At 36.5% G+C, this 15,569-nt stretch overlaps 1 protein-coding gene across 1 annotated transcript in view; it reads right to left on the bottom strand.

Moving 5' to 3' along the window:
- Smyd4-3 (SET and MYND domain containing, class 4, member 3) overlaps positions 1-15,569 on the bottom strand; it is a 148,087-nt gene that overhangs the window by 44,672 nt on the left and 87,846 nt on the right. The window contains exon 5 of the mRNA XM_067151401.2: positions 9,391-9,607. Within this exon, the coding sequence (XP_067007502.1) occupies positions 9,391-9,607 (217 nt within the window). The remainder of the gene's footprint in view (positions 1-9,390; positions 9,608-15,569) is intronic.

The raw sequence follows: 15,569 nt of genomic DNA, 5'->3' as shown, positions 1-15,569 counted from the left end.
TACAATACAGTAATGAAAACAGAATGTCTGTATGCTAGTGAATGCTTCAGAATGACAGGAATATCAGGACTAAGAGAAGCCGAGAAATTTGAGAGGAAGATCCTCCTCAAGATAGGTTATGAGGAGGAGGAGAAATATACCAAGAAAATGAAAGATGGATTTAGTCAATAAAGAAAAGAGGACTCAAATTTTATGGACATCTGTTTAAAATGGATGAGAAGAAGCTGACAAAACATATTTAAAACACTTGACGGTAGACCTAAAGCTTCCGATAAATGGTTCAGGGAGGTAAGAAAGGATCTTGAGCAGTCTGGATTAAATCGGGAAGACATCCTAATAATTATTTTACATATAACTATTCTTATGTTTAGACCCGTATTAAAATTTGCTATAATTTGCATACAAATTTTTATTTTTTATTTTTCTATTCCACCTATTCAATACAATTGATTTTGTGCTGTTAGGAATTCATTTTACTACAAAATTACATTAAAAGGCACATGTTTTGCTCAGTTTCTGAGCATCCTCAGCCTTTGTAACTTGTCTCAAGGTTAAGACCTGTCATTGTTAATCTGCTTATAACTAATTTGTACTCAATTATGATTCTAAAAACTAAGTGGTAAAATACATGAACATAGGCATTTGTAAACACAATGGACAGTTTAACAATTTAAAATGACAGTGCTAAAATTGGGATAGACATTGATTCTAATAATACTGATGTCCAAAACACAGTAATATCCTCACAGTAATGAGATCTGGCTAAAATTCCCAAGTTCTTTGTTTTTTAAAAACAACTGTTAGTTGACTTATTATGTTGAATACATTAAAATTTGAGTCATAAATCCTGTTGAATCTCAATAGTACCTAAAGCTTGAAGTCTTAATATGCGTGTTAAAGGGGTTGGAATATTCTGCATCATGTATTGGTTTGAGGCATGCTTCTGTAATTTATTAATAGTAAACAGTAAAATGCAACATGTTGGTAGTTTCCTCGAACTGGTCTTGATTTGACGAGCAGACTTTACATTGGAAGCAGTTCGTTTTTATGAGTGCTTTATCAAAAGGGACGTCAATCTGAAAATCTTGAAATGTTGATATATTAGCCTTACTCACGATCTTTAAGTGATGGTGCATCTGTAACAAAGGAGATTACATGATAATGTTGTGTGTTATTGTGCTTTCATAGTGATCATATTGGTGTGCGTCACTTACCCCTTTGACTGCTGCTATAATGCCTCGCGGTGCTTGTTACATCACGGTGACCGCATGCTTTCGTGTTTCTACTTTGTGTGTTACACGTATGAAGAAGCTGTTGTGAAGGGCGAGTAGGGGACTTAGGGGAAGAAACAGTAGGTGGGGAGTTAGACGTTGGCTTACTGTGTGGAGAGGAGTCTTTATGTGTTGTCAAAGTGGGAGTAGGGGATGAAACGGTAGGTGGGGCGTTGGACCTTGGCGGATTGTGTGGAGGGGAATCTTTATGCATTGTCAAAGTAGTAATTGTGTCTATTTTTGTGGTGGGAGTTTTCAGATTGCATTTAGAACGATTGCAGCTGTCATGTACCTTAAGAGAGTCCCATCTACTCCCGCCATTTACATGCACTTGGGTACCTTAAGAGAGTCCAGGCTACTCCCGCCGTTTACCCATGCCTGGCTACATTAAGAGAGGCAGGGCTACTGCTGCTGTTCCCCCCCCTTGGTCCCCTTAGAATCAACGAAGCTATACCCTGGCCCCGAATGCTACAGTTGTGGTTAGCTCTACACCAGGCCGTCTTAAAGAATTTACTATTATCTGATTTGAAAGTTTGTAGTAATCAATGTCTATCCTAATTTTAGCACTGTCATTTTAAATAGTTAAACTGTCCATTGTGTTTACAAATGCCTACTTTCACGTATTTTACCACTTAGTTTTTAGAATCATAATTAAGTACAAATTAGTTATAAGCAAATTAACAATGACAGATCTTAACCTTGAGACAAGTTACAAAGACTGAGGATGCTCAGAAACCAAGCGAAACGTCCCTTTTAATGTAATGTTGTAGTAAAATGAATTTCTAACAGCACAAAATCAATTGTATTAAATATGTGGAATAGAAAAATAAAAAAATAAAAATTTGTATGCAAAAAAGACATCTTAAACCGAACAAAGTATAGATCAGTGATCAACAGCTTCAGAGGCTTCCATGATGAACAGAAAATGAATAGGGGATATACAGAGGAAAGAAGACAGGCTGCCAGAGAAAGAATGCCAAGATTTTGGGCTGCAAAGAAGGCTTCCCATAATGTGTGACTGTTGCTTAATGTGGTCTTAAATGGCCGCAAATGAATATACAGTAAGAATAATATCTGCCCGCTTAAGCCACGACTAACATATTAGAGACACGAGACCCCCTCAGGGGTGCTCAGTAAGGGATTGACAGGTCCATAAAAGAAATAGTGTGGATCAAGGAGATGGGCAGATATCAGTAAATAATGAACCATCAAAATACAAATTAATGGTGGATGATTTATTCCAAAATAATTTCGTCCTTCTAAGAATTATGATTGTGAGAGATGATCACTAAAAATTTTAATTTTACGTTAACTCTTGCTGTACATCCAAAAATTAAAGCAAATGGGATGGTACATGTTAATGAATTCTTATTAATTCTGACAAAAATTGTTTTCATAACAGTCACATTTTATCGAATATTATTTTGAATGTTAAATTTGATTTTGCTTAGAGAATGATGCTCGTACGCATGTCAAATCATGCCAGAAATCTGGAACAAGATTTTAAATGCTTAAGTTACATGACTGATCAAAAGATGAAAAAAAAAATTGCTTTTGTCACTTAATTTCACTTTTAATTATTTCTCCAATTTAACTCGACCTTTCAGTGATTATCTGTTCAGCATAACAACAGAATACACGTGACTTTACGTGATAAAAGTAAGCAGAAATTTAAAAAAAAAATTAAATTAAATCTTTAACCATGTGTCATGACCTTAACACAATGCCACAACTAAGAACAACGATGGTAACACACACATCAATAATTCACAATAAAATAAAAATCACTCAACCTGTGGAAATAACAAAATAAAAATGCACGTAATAAGTCTCCTGTTACCATCATCCACCAAAGAAAGAATTGTAACCAACTACAACTAAGGATACTATTTTACAAATAGACACACACGTCCACACATTATCCATTCATTTCATGGGAATGGCAGACTCCCATAAATAATGGTTTGCACCTATAAGTAATCCATCCGGTACAAATAGTCTGGGTAATGGAGACTAATAATATCGTCAATATCTACATCGAACTCAGGACGATTTTGATATTATTGCGATGACGCTCATCCAGAATGACAAAAAAGGCTCTAACCATCTCATACACTCAATTTTATCTTGTAGGAAGACATGTGGTTTACCTCGTGGTTCAATAATATTTTATGAAGATGCTATCGTCTATGGTTCTCTCACGAAAACAACTACTCGCCAATACATCAAAATGACAATAAATTATCCTAAATATCCATTCCTCATTGCACACAACATCGCAGAAATAGATTACATGTGCTTCTGTTCATAGAGACGCGAAGATTCGCCCCCAAATAGCACATAAAATCACCATAATCCATGCAACAATTCTCCACATGGCACAACATGAGAGGTACAATAGCGAAAATAATTCGCAACATCCGTCCAAAATATCACAGGAAAATTCTCATAAATGACTAGAACCACATATAAATATAATAATCAGACAATGTCCTCCCTTAAAAGTATGAAACTGAATCCAAAAGAAAGCTATCCGCATCATTAGCGTAACATTAATATGTCAGATGAGCCTGCACCGTCATGAAAAATGTAGCAAACACTTTCGGCAAAATATAAGAGAAATAAATTCCGAAGAATAAAAATATCACGCGCACACAATCCTCAATATTATAGTAATTGAATGGAAATGTAATATTCCTTAAAGGTTAGCCGATGGCTGATATTTAAACCAGATACTTCTCTGATGACATGACTTATTGAAACCTGCGTGGTCGCTGATGTTGACATACCGTCATCACATACTTTAAGATCGTATAGTAAGAGAAAATACAAATCCAACATCGTATAACACAAGAAACTGACATGGTAAAGATACTAGAAATCTACACAAACTACTGTTCAATCAATAATCCCTTCAAGAAGAAAGTTAACTACTTATTACAGCTACATAGAACAGATAATACCCAGTATAAATGAAATGTCGACTTAACTTGGATGTCTTGATGACCCTGGTCTCCTTCTAGGCTGGATTCATGGCATTAGGATGAAGCCAGCATTGGTCCTGTCTTTTAGTACTGCATCCTGATGTGGGTGATGTCTCCGGGGCACACGAATTTCTTACTGTAGGTCTTCATTGCCTTGGCCGGTATCCGAACTGGTACTGCTTGGTGTGCACTGAAACTTTCACAAATATGTTAGTACAAATTCCTCATTCGTAGTTTCACAATTGACCTGTAATGATACGTACTTTCTTCCTAGACACTATTGACGTCTGTTATGACCGCAGATTGTCTGTTAAACTGCCAAGAAATGACACTGTTCTCCTCGTGGTGCAAGTAACAGCTGTCCAGGTCTATAAAAGACCTCCTTGCATAGTGAGCTTCCGAGTAACACGCGTAGCCAGCATATAAGCAAGAGTAAGAATATTCTAGTTCAGGTCCGCCACCTATATTCTGAGCTCTGGCGTCATACCTCGTGATTCGATTGACGTCCTGAATTCCTCAACGTTGTAATTAACATGTCCCCTAATTTCTTGTTAATTAATTAGATAATTAATTCCACAATTAATTTAATTTCCAAATATTATTATTCATGCCTTCCTGAAATGTGATATCACAGCCTTTATGCACACTTGTTGGAGAATGTTTATTAAGACGTCGAATCTGAAGTTGTAATATTATGAAAGATTTTGCATGTAATACTTCTCGTGGATGAAAAGTTCAGCAGTATTAAAAATTTTCCCGTCTTCTCTTGCAGTGATAACATTGTCTTTCACCCCTCAACAGGTTACACAAGAAGAAAAGAATAAAGTTATCCCTTTGGGTTCCGCTGCCGACAATCTGCGTGGAACACCTGGCATACAGTCCGGTCACATAAAATTCACTGCCAATTACAATAGACCTAAAATGTCACAATATATCGGGGCATAAAGAAATTGCATTTGTGATAAATGCACATTTTTGAATTTTATACTGAATCCAAGCCTGTGGTAATTTTAATGTGAAATAAAATAAGTTTTACACATAAATGAAGCTGTGACAAAATGGGAATTGTGATGCAAAATGCAAAAATACCAAACAGGTGTGATCTCATAGCAAAATTATTTAAATATGCTTGTTTAGTTACAAAAATGTTTCTTGCAACAAAAGAAAATATTAAGTAGGTTGCATAACCACTTGCTAGCAATGCCTCATCTCAGACTCGCAATGTGCTACACATATTGGCCAATACAACCAGTATGAACACCCCCCCCAACTCCCACCATTCCTATGCTCCATGATAAATGTACAGTTCCTTGAGAAAATTTCTGCATCCATAATATCATTTCTCAACCATGATTCAATACCTACTACAATATTTGGTAAATATACATTGTACTGGGAACAGCGGTACGGAACTAGGTCCCCGTAATTAAATTTAAAACTTCGCGTTACGTGCCAGCCTAGCAGCGGAAGACAGACTGGAACGGCAAGCAACAGCTGTGTGTGACGTAGAGCAGAGTGACGTCACAGCCTGCCTGCCTGTAACACCGAGAGAGCCTAAATCAGTATGGAATGTTCCTTGAGTTTCTTTGGTTAATAACTTTCCCCATGATAATGACTAGACAAAATCAACCACATCACCGTGTAGCCTGATATCTTATCCCCATTCCCACAAGGTTTGATAAAAATCCGACGAGAGACAACGAAGTTGTGGAGCGAGATGTGAAGGCATGTTTTGGCGTGTATCGGGTATAAATGGAGAGCTGCTTACCTTATCAGACCAGTGTGTATCGCAGTGGAGCTCGTGCGGCTAGCAGCAAGCGGTCGGCTCATGGGGACTACGATACGACGTGAAGTGATTGTCATATTTCGTGGGGTCCTGGACTTTAACTCTGTAGCGTCGAGTGTGGACTTATACAATTTTCTTTACCTCGTGAGTGATAGAATTCTGCTACAACGGAGAGTGATATAAATTGTGCTTCATCAAACTCTTAATATTCTCAAATGATTGTTTATTCTGAATGAATGTCTAAGACTTGTGATTATTTTTCCAAGTGTTCATAATTCAAAGTTAATGTTGTGGACAGTGATAGGATTTGGAACAGTCTTTGCTCCTTACGAAGTGATTGAATATTTCGAGAAATCTCATTGACGTGACTGTGTTTTAACTTAGAATTCCTCAAATGGCAAACATTAACAAGTGACTGAGTACAGAATTAACTTGAACTTAGTGACTACGTCACTAACTTACAATTTCGTGTGTAGATAATATTCTAAACTGTGTAAATATCTTGTAGATGATGGACTGTAGACTGTGTATTTGAAATGTGCATTTTTCAACTCTACGAACATTCGAACTAAGGACTGGTGATAAATGATCAATCTCACTTTATTTTTTCATTAACATGCGTGAACAAGATTAACTTCACGAGTGAAAGATTCTTATTTCATTTAAATCCAATTGATTTCATTGAACATTGTTCAGACTCAGAAATATGTCATGTGGAATAACTTCAGATTATGCCAAGTATCACAAACTGTAGGTGGCTATTTATTAGGTTGACTTTATTGACATTCGACAACCAGTTTCAAGTGGCTATTCATTTTATGAGTTTAATTTCTGAGTGTTAAACTTATGTGCTTATTCGAGCTTAGTGACATTTTGCCGCATAGAATTCATTTCAAATGATTAATGGCATAACACGGGATAGATTTCAGTGACATTCTACCGTGTGATAATTCTTCAATTATACAGTTCCTATGTGTTACGAACCTTGTCAAAACCGTTGCTATATCCTTTTTTTCATCTGCGCAGAAGCCGCTTTTTGCATTAACACGTCCAAGGTTTAATGGTGTTCGTTCACATTTATCATTTACGTGGTCTATCTCAACGCCCTTACTTTTGCACCGCATGGATCTTCTAGACATCGCATGGATCTTCTAGAAATTCGAGATCTTCAAGAACTTCCATCGAGGGAGGAATGGTGGTTCAATGGTGCAAAGAGGAGCGGAGCAGCCGGAATTCTGGCACATCGCCAACCCTAGGACAAGGAAAGAACACTTCCCACTATTTCTTCTGTACAGATGTGATATGATTTTGAACTTATTAATAAACTCAGAAAAACAACTTACAAATTTTTTTCAAAAGAAAAACCCTCTCCCTCTGTATGCACTTCAATCAGAACGGTACACGCCCTGCGTCTGACTCATGCTCATCAAAGTACCATATTTACTGTTACAATATATTAAAAGAGTTTACTAAAAACAGCTTTGGAAAATCTGTCTGTGTGTTCTACTGGACTGATTTGCTTCATTTTTCTTTTATTCTCTCCGGAATTACCTGCCGGTGAATCATGAGACATTGATAGGTCTTTAAGTTCAACCAACTTGGAGTAATCATAAAGTCAAATAATTAAATGATCACTTCAATAATTGCGAGCAAAGGCTTACCAAAACCCGGAATACTTTCTGTACTTAGCAGGTTGCTAATCAACTAACACTTTCATTAATATTCTGATATACGTGATTTTCATCCTTAGTAATGTCATTGCATGCAGCCATGGCTGATTACTACCTGTCAAGCCAAAGAGTTTGCACTTCCTCTGATAATGGAAGAATACTGCTGGATACTCTTTGATTCTCTGACCTTCTCCAGCTTCTAACTATACTCGACAGATGGCAGAACGTTCTTAATAACTTGCATGCTGCTAAGGGAAAACAGTCGACGTACGCACAGACGGCAAGGTATCTTGTCAACTAGCCTTCTGTATGACAATCAATAAAGCGCAGGGACAAACTCTTGAAAAAGTGGGTGTCTACTTATCTGGACCAGTATTCAGCCATGGCCAATTGTTTGTTACACTATCTCGGGCAAGATCCAGATACGCCCGAATAGTTGAAGCACAGTGAATATTGTATGGAAATAAGTGTTGTAAACTATATCATAAATGAATCGATTATTATGTACTGGTATAAAATGTTCATAATACTATTGAAAAGGCCTGGTAGAACAATATGACTACAACAAACATATCAAGATGAGTTATCTGACCTATTTATAACAAATGCTGCAGAGCAGCACAGGTCCACTAGTATATCTAATAAATTACTTAGGTAATTCTATTCCTTATTTTTAACACTTTCTTCTAAAGTTTAACACTAACAATTTTATATCATTTTACAAATGAAAAAGTTAAATGTATCCTCCAATTTTTCCTCTGTAAAGTGAAAACCGTCAATATATGGAATGATTCTAATATTGTAATTTATATCATTTGTATTTGACTTCCAGCTCTCTATCCTCTCATCACTGTTCCTTAGTCCACCCCATTTCCCTGAATGTACCTCTCTATTACCCTTCTAACCCTAACCCCACCTCCCCAGCAAACATGTCTGAGTTTGCAAGCCACAATCAAGGCCAGTGATCTGAAATCTGTCCTGCTCAGGTACTGGGGATAAGAGGTGTGAAGCCAAAGCTGGTTTTAAATTAAGTACAGAAAACTTTTTCAAGAACTTAACTTCAATAACAGACTTCAAGATTCATATAATTTGTCATAATTGTTCATAATATCCCCCATTCACAATGCCTGCCAAATTTACACAACGTAAACAGCATTGCACATACAGTATATATGCATGGCTGTCTTCCTGGTCTATTCAGTTCGTGGCCTAACTGCACAGAATTCATATACACCTTTCTCTTCTTCATCCTAGCACAATTTACTTGGGAAAATTGAATAACTTTCATTCAGTTTTTGTTAAACAATGGCTTATGAAATTATTATTATTATTATTATTATTATTATTATTATTATTATTATTATTATTATTATTATTATTATTATTATTCTGACAATGTTACACCACAGTGCAAAAACAATATAACTTAATTCAAAAAGATTCTTTGCCTCAGATTATCTGTAAATTATTTGATTATTAATGTCCGACACCAAATTATTTCTAGAACAAAAAAGAGTTCACACTAGAAGATATTTCCAGGATAGTGAAAACATGGAATAACACTGAGTTATCCATGCACACAATTACAGATTACAAAAATGTTTGGGATACTTGCCAAAGAGCTTTGAAAACCAGAAGAATTTTACTATTATTATAATTAAAAATACTGGAGAAGTTACCTGATCTAATAACTTTCTCTGTTTTAGAAAGTACTGCATATCCCTCTGAGAAATGATCCGGAGGGCCATAAGGCATGTCACAGATGCTCCTGATGCCCACAGAGTGGCTAAAATTCCACATTCTACTTTGTGATGAGATGCCATAGACTCCTTCTGACATGACATGCTGCAAAATGCTACTGCACTGCATCTTGGGCAGGGAATGGGTGTAAGAAGCCTGAAAACATTATACACTCACTTTTGTAAAGATTGTAATACCATGAATTTAAGATTGAGAAGCATGAGAAACTTACAGTAAATATAAAGCTAGACATTAGACTTGTAGAGTGATGTTTCATTTTGGGCTGAGTAGGACCCTCTGGACTTGGCATGTTAGTTGTATTATCCCACGAGAGGTCGCAAACAGAGTTTTCCTCCGGGCTCTAAATAATCGCTGATGTGTGATGTCATATGATTGTGCTTATGGGCTGTTCCTCTCAATACCTTTTCCCCAAACTGTTGGCTAGTGATAGGGGTAGTTTTAGTCTGGCAACAATAAAGTTTTCAGTGTTAGCGTGCTTTCCATGAATGCCTGGAGCATTCGTCCGTGTGTGACCCTGCGCATTTTCTCAGCGAGCTGGAGTTTTCATCTGTGTGTGACCTCTTAAGGCAACACCCCCGGAGATAAAGAGATATTTTTACCTAATGCATGGATTTTCATGAAACTTCGTGAGAATGTCATCTACATAAAAGTAGAGATATCACAAAAATTTCATTCATATACAATTAATAGTTTTTCAAAAAGATTTGAATTTGTTTGAAATTAATTCCATTATTTCATGAAATTTAATTGACATGTTAATGTAAATTTGTAATTAAGTAGATAATATGTCTTTTAAAAGCATGATGTATTGATTTTTCTGTACATAATTTATATAAGGAGCTATATCGTACTCAAATTTGTGTAATTTTTATGTTCTAAAATTTCAGACTTAAAAATCTCTACTACTTGAAAAAATTCTGCAATCAAAAATTCCATACACTGGTTTCTTAATATAGCTGTGATACTATACAAATTTTGTTACGATTGGCTGAATATTATGGGAGAAAAATGGGATTTAAATGCAAAAATTACAATTGGTGGGAAAATTAAGTCAACGTTCAAGTGATGTTTTTTTCCTGATACATTACCTAAGAGTCACCAGAACCATATGTTTTTCCCTCCATTCCTTTCTTAGCAGCTTCTATACGAATACTGGTAACTGTGGAAGCTTGTCTCTTTTTCTTCTTCTCCAAAGAATGGAAAATGATTCACCTGCATTTTGTTTTTCACAATGCTACCTTTCCTGAGTCAAAGTTATGGGGATTGTAGTTTCTGTCACTTCATGATTGTTGGCTATAGGTGCAGGACTTACACGGCTTAAAGTTGATGCAACACTTTCCTGATGGGAATAATCTGATTCTGATAACATTTCATGACCTTTTCAATGGAGACTCCTGTTCAGTAATAGCTGATTCCTATCTCTTTCCTATCAAAAGTTCAGCAATTCGTCGCTTAGCTAAGGCTGATTTATGTTTACGCATCTGGTTTATTCCCTTGAATACAAGCTATCAATTATTACAGCACACTGTCTTTCAATAATAACAGTATATTGATACGCAACTACAAGACGTTGCTTGCGCGGATACTTCACAAATGTAAACAGATTGGCTACCACCACAGAACCCACAAAAAAGATTAAACCTACAAGAATAACAAAACTTATAGTTGTTGGCAATATTGTAGAACCATCAGGAATACCAATACAAACAAAAAATTTTGCTCAGTGACAGTTGAGTACTGAAATATCAGTCTGTAACAGGTTTTATAAATTCATTCAGAAAGATGGTAAATCTTACAGCTTGAGTCTGTATAAATATATTGGGAAAAGGAGGATGGGGGGCTTTTGGCCCATGCCATGGATGCGTTAACTGCAAAGAACAAGCATATTTGATTGAATGGAAACATGACAATGACATCATTACCTAACAAAGCAGTTCAGCAGATGACCCGCCCATTTCTGCTGTGTGCAGACTGGCAAACAAAGCATTATTAAAGTAATAAATTGTCTGAATTCAACGAAATAACTTTGTGACAAGAAAGAAGAAACTCAATCCTTTCAATTTCAGTCATTAAAAAAATTGCCAAAATGACCAAAATATCAATTTTTATCTCTGGAGTGTCACCTTAAGTTATGGATTATGTAGATTTTTGTGCATACATTTATGCTTATGTAAATATTTCAGTTTAGTATTGTGCCTGCTGACATTCTGCATTGACATGGAAGAAGAAAATGAAAGAATTCAGAGACTGTTGGACAGTGTAGAACATGAGGAGCAGCAAGAACTGCTAAATGCAAATAGGCAAGGTTCGTTTCAAAGACAGTTATTTGGTGAAGAGACAAAAGAGACACCAACTGATGGAGTAAATGATGACTATGGTAATGCCGAATTAATGGAAGACAGTGTTCACAATTCATGTTTGGAAACTTCTGTTGATGAATTACAGGAACTAAGTGGACTAGATGAGGAAGAAAATGCTGTAAGTTAACCCTTGTATACTGGAAGAGGCAAACATACTGAAATGTTCATGTACTGCCTAAAAATATTTAGGACCCTTGCTCGAAATATAATAAGAAACCACTTACCTCAAGTACGGAGATGAGTCTTTGCAGCATGCACCCACAAGATATATGGAAACTATTTTACACTGACAATATGGTGAGAAAACTCAAAGTAATTATTCACGGAAAAGAGACGCTGTGTCCATGATTACTGCAGAAATTAAAGCAGTTTTTGGTCTTTTACACATGTCAGGAATTTTGAAAGCTTCCCACCTGAATTTGGAAGATCTTTGGGTATTAGATGGCACTGGTGTGGACTTCTTTCAAAACTGTATGGCTCTCAAGTATCTCAAATTCTTACTGTGAGCTATTAGATCTGATGATATAAATAGAAGAAAGGAACAGAAATTGCTTGGTAAATGTGTGCCAATCCAAAAAGTGTTTGAGACATTTGTGGAAAATTGCCAGTGTAATTATTTAATTAGCGAGTATTATAGTGTGGATGAAACGCTGTGGAAAATGTGGTTTCAGACAAAATATAAGTAAGCTGGCAAACCTACTAGACTCTAAACATTGAGATGTATACTGGTAAACAACCTCCAGGAGCCTACTCTGTTTACAATTCTTCAAAAAGTGTGGTAGAGGGGCTGGTTGCAGTGTTGACTCTTGGCCTGTGCAACGCAGGCGCTGCTCTGATTGTGGTGTCGAATCTAAGTTGGGGAAAAGTTTATTTCCAAAAGGACTCTTTTTTTGTTCTTAGCTCAGGCTATGAATATTTTGAATTAAAAATACTGGCATTGGTGCCTTCATTTGCATAGTTGTATTTTTCCCTTCTATGGAGATATACGAAGGGGTACCCAAAAATAAACGGAATAACATTGCCATAGGCAAAGCTTGTGTAGTATGCATTTCTGCCGCTAGGCATGTATAGTGCAACTCATTGCCAGTTCAGTGCTGCCTGTGTTGTTGACCTGGCTTGTTCTGTTCATCTACAGTGATTGTTTTTGCTAGCGCTGTTTTGTTCCTCTTTCGTTTCTTATGATGGCAAATTTAAGTGAACAATGTGCAAACCTTTTATTGGGAAGTTTTAAGAAGATTGCACAACAGTTTCATCATTCCGAAGAATAATGTGAATGGCACAGGAATGCTCGGGAGACAATTTTTGAAATCTCTGGCATAGGAATTGTGTAAAGAGAACATGCAGCTACAACTGATGCATGGAAATCTGCCATGAACATTGCTAGCATGAGTTCAGGAGATTATTGGTGGAACACAAGAACAAGAACATTCTCATCCAGCTGCTCAAAGTGTACAAAGATGTTTCACATGTAACTGGAAGAACATTTGAACAGGCCCTCAAAAATCAGGTGTGCTACTTGTGGTTATTTTATTTTCAGACAGCATGCTGTGGCTACATGTCAAGACTGTGCAAAAAGTGAGCATGCGACTGAACTCAATGATGGGGAGTAGAAGACTTATACGGTAACAAGTATGATGATTGTTGATTGATCGATTGAATATGTCTTGTCTTAGATTGAGTACTTTTCACTATGGTAAAAGAATTATTATGGTAGGCACTCAGAGTCAACAAATGTGGTAGTTAGTGAGTGCATAAACATCTGTTTCTTATGAGTTTCATGTTTTCAATGAAGGTATCCTTATTCCATAATTATGTCACACATTGTTACAGTAGGCAATTATTGAGTTTTATTGAAGTTTTAATTATGTCTTACTACATCCATATAATATACATAGCTTTATAGAAATCCTGTGCCATTAGAATAAATTAAAACAATTCTAGGAAATATTTTTGAAAATGGTACTAAAACATCATATTAATGTAGACATGCGTCACCTATCAGTATTCATTTATGCTACTATAATATTCCAGCTATAAATAAATATCAATTGTGACACAAATAACTCTCTATTTGCCTTGATCATGATCAAGAAGAAAACTTTGTGGAAGACCTCTTGACGTTCGAACATTCCATGTGCCCTCTAACGTGTTAACAGAGGGCTGTTGAGAAGCCATGCAATTAGTGAATCACTGTCAACAGACCCTAAACTTTTCTCCAAAGGTTACTATGCCTATTTAAGATAAAGAGGGAGCTAAATAAACAACCAGCTGAGTTTTGAACAGGAATGAATGACCATTCTGAATAAAAACGGATTTTCACATTACAACACAGTTGCGGGTGTGAAAGTAGTGGCCCTACAAGAACCAGATGTAATGAAAAAATGTCTGTGAATCATGAACTGTGATGACACCATAAGATGACCATGATCGCCACAGCACATTCCTACTATATTCTGGTAAGACAATCCTTGAGCACATGCTGCTAGAAACATTCACACTTTCTTCGAAGCACAATTAGATATGGCATCTTCTATGGTCTGCCTGTTCACCAGACATGCTGCATATTTTTGAACATGTACATGTCAATGTAGCACAGAAAAGTTTAAAATAGTTATATTTGAATCAGCCTTGTCAATACAGTTATTAATGAAAGAAAATTATTTATTCAACCAAACATGTTTCAGGAATTTAACCATTCCCTTCATCAGTGGTCAGAACAAAGGTTAACATAATCAACATGTACATGTCAGTCAACAACTAGGTCATCAAAGTCCTCCAGCAGCCAGTATCAATGAACTGTGAACTCTCATCCAAGCAGGCAATTTCCAGCTTGACATCTAAGGCCTCTTTGATTCAGTGCCACAATGTATAGCAGTTCTCATTGCAGCTCGCGTGAAGGTTTCACAAAATTATGATAGTTTCATGTGTGTTGGTCTGAAAATTTAATCATTTATATACTATGGTCATCTGACGAAAAGTCGCGTGCATGCGGGGTAAGGGGTGCGGAGGGTAAGCATTGTTGCTGCACATGCACCAATCTCAAGTCTCAAGGACTGGCAAGAAGCATCGGTTCCGTCTGTGGTAATTCTTGTGAACTAAGGTGCTGCTGTGAAATTTCAAACTGGTAGTGCAATTGTGCTTTAGGTGCACATTGACTGTAAGTGCTGCATAATGAACAGTTTAATAATGAACACGCATCTCTTTCAGAGAGCTCGTAGTGTTTATCACGATTAATGTTTGTAGCTTAGTATAGTATCTGTTATTCGTGCCCTACCTACAAGCTGCCACGACTTCTCGTGTGAGACACAGATAGTATATCAGTATTAGAAATACACTGCCTGACAAAAAAAAATTGAAGCACCCAGAAGAAATGGTTGGATGTCAATGTAACTTCATACAATTACACACCATCGGCGGATATGCAGCCTAAATGATTAGAGTTGCAATTCTCTGTAACAGAAAGACCACCAGAGTGCATTAGTGTTGTTCGTGATTAGTGTATTAGTATAACAGTGGGAAAATTTGGCTGTTAGAAATAAATATTCATTTATGTAACCCTATTTGTGTAAAATTTTATTTGGTGCAAAAACTATGGGACAATGCACTGTGCTCGAACAGTTGCATCTGGATGCATCACATTCCATCTCCTAGAACTTCTGATTACCAAAGCATCAGCAAGAAAGAAGATCACTCGTATTGACCAAAATAAAAACTGTGTCAATATATGTCAATAGAGG

Source organism: Anabrus simplex, chromosome 1, assembly GCF_040414725.1.
Source record: "Anabrus simplex isolate iqAnaSimp1 chromosome 1, ASM4041472v1, whole genome shotgun sequence".
Lineage (NCBI taxonomy): Eukaryota > Metazoa > Arthropoda > Insecta > Orthoptera > Tettigoniidae > Anabrus > Anabrus simplex.
This window is presented reverse-complemented; position numbering and strand designations above follow the sequence as displayed.